This window comes from Nicotiana tabacum, chromosome 24 (genome assembly GCF_000715075.1).
Source record: "Nicotiana tabacum cultivar K326 chromosome 24, ASM71507v2, whole genome shotgun sequence".
Taxonomy (NCBI): Eukaryota; Viridiplantae; Streptophyta; class Magnoliopsida; order Solanales; family Solanaceae; genus Nicotiana; species Nicotiana tabacum.
In genome coordinates, this window is record NC_134103.1 from 12,639,727 (window position 1) to 12,648,170 (window position 8,444).

The window sequence follows — 8,444 nt, forward strand, 5'->3', positions numbered from 1 at the left end:
ACACTTTTTTATTATTTCATAACAACGGATTAAACGATACGATACAATAAAATTTAAGTAACAATTAAAACATTGTATTTAAAGTAACAATACGATGCAATACATCAACCATCCAAACAAGTTGTAAAGCATCTAATGTTTATTGTACTGTTTGTTTATGCCGAGTTAATTACTTCTGGAAAATTCTGAGTTGCCCCAGAAAAATTAGTTCATGTGAGCCTATGCACAATTAGAAGCATTTTGAACTACCATTTCATTTATTTCGTCCATTTCTCCTTTTTCTACTATAGATAAACGGTATAATATCATAGGAGAAGAGTGCCTATGTTCTCATCCTTAGTGCTTCATGTGGGTAAGAAGCAATCTTGGTTTTTTTTTTTTGGATCTTTTCATTTGTGGCGTTTGTTCCAATCTCTTTAAAATTATTTTTGTTGTGGCGATTTTTTTGTGAAGGCTTTATATAATCTCCACGAATATATCAAATTTCAGTTGTTTGAGAAATTATTATGATTCAATACAAATAGTGATTTACTAACTCATGCGTTTTTAATTTTAGTCATTTTTCCACCTTGTTTTTTCCTTCTAAATTGAACCAAATTAAAGTTAAAACTCTAAGAATTTATGCAATTTACGTCAATTTCTAACGTTTATAGTTTGTTGTCCTTTTCTTCTCTCACATTTTTCAACTGCAAAAAAAAAAAAAAAAAAAAAAAAAAGCTATAGGTCTTCCATTATCTCTTTATGTCTTGCTTGTTACTTTTTCTTTTATCGTATTTGCGCATTTCCTTAATAATTCGTATTTCTATCTTTAGCAAAACCTAACAAAGACTTATATTTATTTCTTCATCATAATTAAGGATATTGATGTTACGCCCCAAACTCAGAGGCTTGTGTGACTAGCATATAGCGCCCCCAACTAATACTGGGCGAGCCACTAGTCATAACCTCATCTAAGCCTCTCGAACTCCACCGACTCACCGAGCGCGACGTCCCAAATATTCTTGTTCATATATTAAAAATAAAATTTTCCTTGTTCATTTTAGCAAATCAAGAATAAATTATTTATTTTTATTTTTATTATTGATGAGTGATGACAGTCTGTAACGACCCGGTCTATCGTTTCGAGTATTACGGCCCCGTTCCTCAATTTATTGCTCAATTTATGCCTTACAATTTATTTATGACTTATCGGGTTAGTTAGTTCGAGTACGGAAGGAATTCGGAATGAAATGAGACACTTAGTCTCATTATTGAAAATTTAAGTTAGTTGACCGAATGTGGACCTATATGTAAAAGACCTCGGATTTGAATTCCGATAATTCCAACAGATCTGTATGGTGATTTTGGACTTAGGAGCGTGTCAGAAAAATTATTTGGAGGTCCGTAGTGAAATTAGGCTTGAAATGTCGAAAGTTGAATTTTTGGGAAGTTTGACTGGGTTGACTTTTTGATATCGGGGTCGGAATCCGATTCTGAAAATTTGAATGGCTTTGTTATGTAATTTATGACTTGTGTGTAAAATTTGAAGTCATTCCGGATTGATTTGATGTGTTTCGGCACAAGATATAGAATTTGAAAGTTCAAAGTTCATAAATCTTGATTTGAGGTGCGATTCGACGTTTTGATATTATTTGATGTGATTTGAGGCCTCGAGTAGGTCCGTGTTATGTTATGGAACGTGTTGGTATATTTGGTTGAGGTTCTGAGGGGCTTGGGGTGTATTTTTGGATCATTCGTTGAGAGATTAATAAAGTTAAGAAATTTGGGAGTTTGGCCATGGTCAATATCGGGTCAAGACGACCTCTTTTCAGTGTTTTGAGTGCGCGACCAGGTCCGTAGCATGTTTTATGATTGAAATTCGTATATGGTTTGTGTCCGGAAGGTTCCAAATGAGTTTCGAGGTGAGTTTTGAGTGAGTTCGGGCATTTCGACACTCTAATATTGTTCCGACACTTTTGGGGGTACATACCGCACATTTTTGGGTGCTGAGGCGAAGGAGGGGCGCGGACCGTACATAATAGTACGGACCGCAGCAGAATTTCGCTGGCGCACTTGGAATTTCGCGGACTGCACAATTCTGTGAGCGGCCACGCTCCAGGGAGTTCTGCAGATTCGCTGGTCCGATTTCTGAAGCCTATATCTTTTGATCTATTGTACAGAACGTTTTGGCCAAAATACTAAAGCCTGGTAGTGCAGCCACCAGTTTTTCGCGACCGCAGGACCTATGAGGCGCAACTGCGCTCAAATTTTCGCGGACCGCGAAGTGGGAGATCAGAGGTGCACTATATAAACAGGGTTTAAGGTATTATTTCACATTTTGGATCTAGGGAGCTCGGTTTGTGGCGATTTTTCGTGGGTTTTTCAAAAAATTCATCGGGGTAAGTGATTCTAACTTGAATTTGGTAATATACATGAATATATCAATGATTTCATCATGTGATTATTACTTTGAGGTGGAAATTTGGAAAAATTGTATAAATTTCATGAAAATAAATTTTTGAGATTTGAACAATGATTCGGAGTTGGATTTGAGTGAAATTAGTATGGTTGAATTCGTAATTGAATTGGTTGTCGGACTTTGTGAGTTTCGTCAGATTTCAAGATGTGGGCCCCAACAGGTAATTTTTGGGGCGTAATTTCAGATTTTGTGGAAAATATTAGTATTTTGATATGAAATTAATTCCTATAAATTTTGTGGGCTGAATCAAATTAAGTGTGACTAGATTCGAGCCCTTCGGAATTTAATACACGCATAATGGGATTTCTGGAGCACTGTTTAGCTTGCTCGGCATTGGATTTGGCTTGTTCGAGGTAAGTAACTCTTCTAGTCTTAGAGCTAAGGGTATGAACTCTGAATATATGTATTTCGTGAATTGTTGGGAGGTGACGCACATGCTAGGTGACAGGCGTGCACTATAGAAATTGCGACATAATTATTTATGTGGAATTTTGTAGTTGAATAATCTTGGCATTTTCCATGCGGTTTATGATTTAAAGAAATTGAGCTGAACAACGTATTAAAAATCATGTTAAGGCTATGTGCCAGTATTATTTGGACCCACAGAGGTCATATTCTTGTGATTTATTTGTTTATATTGAAAATTCATACGCAGTCATATTCATTTCATTGCATATCATATCTCATTCTCTATTGTTATTTATTGATGCATGATATCATCATTTTTGGGCTATTCTCATAACATTGTGAGCCCATGAGAAAGAGACTGGAGAGATTGATGACTGAGGGAGGCTGAGGGCCTGATTGTGAGGATATTTTTGGGATCGGGTTGCACGCCACAGCATGCCATGTTGGCTTTATATATATTATTACTATTATATGGATCGGGGCTGCCCACCTGCAGCAGGCTTTATTAGCTTATTATGGCACGTAAGTTATCCGTGCAGATTCTGATATGATATTATAGCCCACGATTTGTCCGTGCAGCACGTGAGTTGTCTGTGCAGATTATAGCGCTTGGACTGAAGGAGCCCCTCCGGAGTCTGTACACACCCCAGTGAGAGCAGGTACCTACTGAGTACGAGTGTCGAGTGCCGAGTGATAAGTGACTGGGAGGCATGAGTGATTGTGAGGTATGCCCGAGGGGCTGTTTACGAGTGATTGTGAGGTAAGCCCGAGAGGCTGTATACGAGTGATTGTGAGGTCTGCCCGAGGGGCTGTTTATGATTTTATCACTGAGTTGTATAGCATTGGCATGTACACATGACATACAAGCATAGAGATGTATTTTTCTCATGCTATACAACATCACATCATTCATGATTTCTCACACATTTTGACAAATGGGCATAGTGATGCAATTTTTTTACACGGGTTATCCGGAAGGAAATGAAATATCTTATTTATTATTGAAAAGATTTTGGGTCGTGACACAGTCCATGTTTTATCTGAGTGAAAATATTTTTTCTCCTCCACTCACTACTAAAAAACTGGCTAATTTCGTCCAGGAAAACCGACCGAAATCGGTCGGAAATTGAGAAAAAGCGATCGATTTCCGACCGCTTTTAATTAGTCGGAAACATGATGGTCGCTAAGGTGTTTCGACCGAAATCGATCAAAAATTTCAATGCGTTGACTGACAGTCAAACTACATTTACCGACCGAAATCAGTCATTATTAATTGTTTTTTTTTTAATTTTCAAAATACCGACCGAAATCGGTCGGAATTAATTAATTTTTTTAATTTATTTTTCAGATACCGACCGAAATCGGTCAGAATTATAAATATATAATAATTATAGAAATCTTCCATATATATATTTTTTTGTATCGCATGTATACTCCCCAGCTCGAGATATCATAGCACCACAATATTATATCTTATTACTATATTATTAATTAGTACTAGTATATATTATCATTATTATTTTATTGAATTCTAATTCTAAATATAGAATATTAAATCTTATTACTTAGAACTAACTACAACCCTTCCTATATTTGCTTATTTTTTATTAGTCCACAATTGTTGGACTCTATGCATCAAAGCTCAACTTATAAGATGGAAAAGCTCACATCTTTCAGCCGATGTGGGACAAGAGTATTTCCCAATTTCCGACCGAAATTGGTCGAAATTTTTGAAAATTTCTAATGAAAAATTATTTTTCCATTTCAGCCGATGTGGGACAAGAACATAATTTCACATTCCGACAGAAATCGGTCGGAATTTTTGAAAACTTTTAATAAAAAATTATTTTCCCATGGAAAAACCCACTACTTCTCTTCCCATGGAATATTTATTTACTAATCTATCCATTTTATTATTTGTTGTTTCTTTCTTTTTTATAAAAAAAAGAGTGCATTAAATAAGGATTCCATAAATCAATAAAAAATTATTTCAAGTGAATAAAATTATGATTACATTTTAATGTAAAAATATGCTTAGTTATTGTTTCTAAAATTTCATTTATAATCCTTAAATAACACATTAATTATTTTATATAAAAAAATATATTAACTAACCAGAATTAAATATATCGTACATTGGTTAAGTAATTGGTATATAAGCTATAAACTATATTCAATATATATCACATGGCAGCAACTTTACCAGTTACACCAAGGCTCCCCTTCAAAACCATTATCTTTTAATTGTACTATTTTTCTTAACACTTTAAATTCATAAAATAAATCTAAACCATCAATATCAGATTGATTATTATGCTCTAAGGAACACTCAAGATTAAAGCAGTATTTTTTCCAAATTTTCATTATCTGGTGATCTCAGGTTTTTGCGCTAAATAGAAAACAAAAAATATATTCACATGCTTCGAATTGTTCAAATCTATTTTGAAGTGAAAAAATAGTTTTGTTTACTATGTATAAATAGTAATTAACTCTGAAGGACTCTTCAAGAGATTTCAATATCAATATTCACGTCAAATTAGTTTTTTCTATATATCACACGTTACTTACAAAGTTCGGGTTTGGTTTTCATTTCAGATGCAATTTTCTTGGTAGAAATCATACCAGTTGTAAATCCTTTTACTGCTTAAGCTTTTAAGACATAAGTTTTAAATTTTTTTTTTCTTAAACTCCGTGATGAGTCAAACAATCTAATCTAAATTGAAATGTGGGGCCTAAAGCAGTTGATTTACCTGCTTTAGGGTAGAGCCGCCCCTGGGGGTAAGGTCTGCGTACACACTACCCTCCCCAGAACCCAGTACTAGGATTTCAGTAGGTCGTTGTTGTTGTTGTTGTTGTTGTTGTTGTTGTTGTTATATATTCGATATATATATATATATATATATATCTTAAGATGTACATATAGTATATTCGATAGGCTATATTCGATATATATCTTAAGATGTATATATATATATATATATATATATATATATATATATATATATATATATATATATATATATATATATATATATATCTTAAGATGTATATATAGTATATATATATATATATATATATATATATATATATATATATCTTAAGATGTATATATAGTATCATATATATAGACTTCACATAAGAGAATTCACTTAATATCTATTACAAGTTACATTGCCTTTTCAATCTTATCGAAAGTTCTTTCAAGGTAGAAATTCATATTGCATAATTTATATATGTATACGCACGCGGGCGCGCGCGCGCGCACACACACACACATATATATATATATATAATTTTTTATTTTCTTATTATCTTCAAACTTTTGTAATTTGAAAACTATCTAACTGATACATAGTTTTGTAATATTATTACAATTATATTTTATTATTTAAAATTGTTTTTCCGACCGAACTCGGTCGGAAATATTTAATTATAACTTATTCCTGTTGGTATATATAATTTTTGTTATATTAAAAAATAATTACCTAGGGCGGGAAATCATAATTTCAAATATTCCGACCGATTTCGGTCGGTTTTTTTTCCGACTGACTTCGGTCGGTATTCTTTGGACGAATTTTGCCAGTTTTCTAATAGTGACTACATATTCCTAGTTTTTTTTTGGGTGAAGAAAATAGGTAGCCAACTCTAATATTGTTTTGCGGCTAAAACGAATCCAACTCAACTAACTCAAATATATTGAAAACTTGCGGCTAAAATCCTAGTAGGAATCCAACTCAAATATATATGGAAAACTTGGGCTAAAATCCAGTCAGCACTTGATGGCCGGCCGGTTACCAAGTTATTTATAACCAAATAGTACTAGGGTTAATTTCTCAACTTTGTTATGAGTGTAGAGAACAAAGAGACGCATAGCGTAGCGTAACGTGAGGCTTCTCATATAGCACAAACATGGAAGGAACCCTCAGTGAAGTAACAATTACTACCACCAAAAAGCGGCGGATGGAGGAGAAGCGTGGATTTGCAAGGGACATGATATTCGAGATATTAACATGGCTTCCGGCGAAATCTCTGATGCGATTCAGGTGTGTTTCTAAAGCTTGGAACAGTTTCATACGACATGATCCCCACTTTGTCAAGTTGCACAATGCTCGTTCTCAAACCCGTCCTCTTGCCAGCCGCCTCTTATTTGAAATAGGAACACGCCATCGTGAAGTTGTAGAAAGCACTTCCAATTTCCCAACACAACTTGAAGGATTCTCTTTACAGCTCGCACGTCCTCGTCATTATTTCGACTTTAATGAAATTACTATTTGCTCAAATCATTACAATGGCCTTGTTTGTTTCTATAACCGTAAAGATACTCAAACTTACTTGTATAATATCACCACCGGTGAGATAAAAGCTTTACCATCTTCTCTGAGGCTTCCGAAAGGATGGGGTCCTACGTTGTTTCTGGGATTTGATCAGGCCACGGAAAGATACAAATTGCTTCATGTTATTTTCTACAAGAAAAAACCAAGGATCAAGATTCTAACTCTAGGAACCACCTCATGGAGAATAATCCGCGGAGATCAGTATCCCGTTTCATGTTGTTTTCATACATGTATCTTTCTCAATGGGGTAGTTTATTGGATTGAGTATCACAGGCCTGTTATCTACTTCAACTTCACAGAAGAGAAGTTTGTAACTCTTTCGTTGCCACAAAGGAGTAGTTGGAATACACTGAATAAAATGCAAACTGCACTTTGGGGAAAGTTGTCTATCTACTGTCGCTTCCAACATGAAAGGTGCAATTTGGTATATGATGAGGTCAACAAAATTTTTGTGAAATCTAACTCTACCTCCGACTTGGAGAACGAGAAGGTTGCCTTGCTTGCACCAAAAAACGTTGGTGAGAAAATTACAGAGTGTGGAAACATAGTTTTAGCAACAGGGAGTGTTAATAGCGCCTCAACTTCGTTGGTATTCCCTGATCGTTTCAGGTTAGATAATGTTAGCAGTTTTGTTGAGAATATTATCCCATTAACGTTTATTGAGGTTTAGTTTTTTTAAAAAAATTATATTTATTTATTGAGGTTTAGTTTTATGAGAATTTGTTTTAGTTTCTAAACATTGCTCGTCTCATATACGTCAACCAATTTATGGGTTATTACATTTTAGTTTCCACCCGTGTTTATTCTGCATTGATATACATTAGATTAAGTATCACAATAGTTTGTTTTATTTGCACAGCTACAACCCAACAATATAGGAGGATCAGGCTCCAGTTTTCTATTTCTATTAAGTAAATTATTGAAAGATGTTTTGATTATGTTTCATGTGTCCATATATTTCATATTTCACACATCTGTTCTAGTATTCTAAGGTCTTGCCAAAGGGCAATGCAGAACAAGTGTGTTGTTTTAGTCTCAAAATTTTCCATACATTATGCACCTATTGATGAATATCAATCCCTTTCCTGAAAGAAAACACTAATGAAGTAGCAAAGTGCAAAATAATCTTTAGATCTAGGAAAATTATAATCCATTGAATGCAATGAATCACATAACCACTGCAATTTAAGATCAGGGGCATTCACTTGTAAAATCTTTTCATTCTTTACTAAAGAAAATCCTTG

General features: G+C 34.2%; 1 protein-coding gene across 1 annotated transcript; it reads left to right on the forward strand.

Annotated features, from left to right (window-relative positions):
- The first annotated feature begins 6,726 nt into the window (after positions 1-6,726).
- On the forward strand, positions 6,727-7,870 carry LOC107802372 (putative F-box protein At1g50870). Its single transcript, XM_016625855.2, has one exon. It carries the CDS (start codon positions 6,776-6,778, stop codon positions 7,868-7,870), a length of 1,095 nt encoding a protein of 364 aa, XP_016481341.1. The 5' UTR covers positions 6,727-6,775.
- Positions 7,871-8,444: the final 574 nt, after the last annotated feature.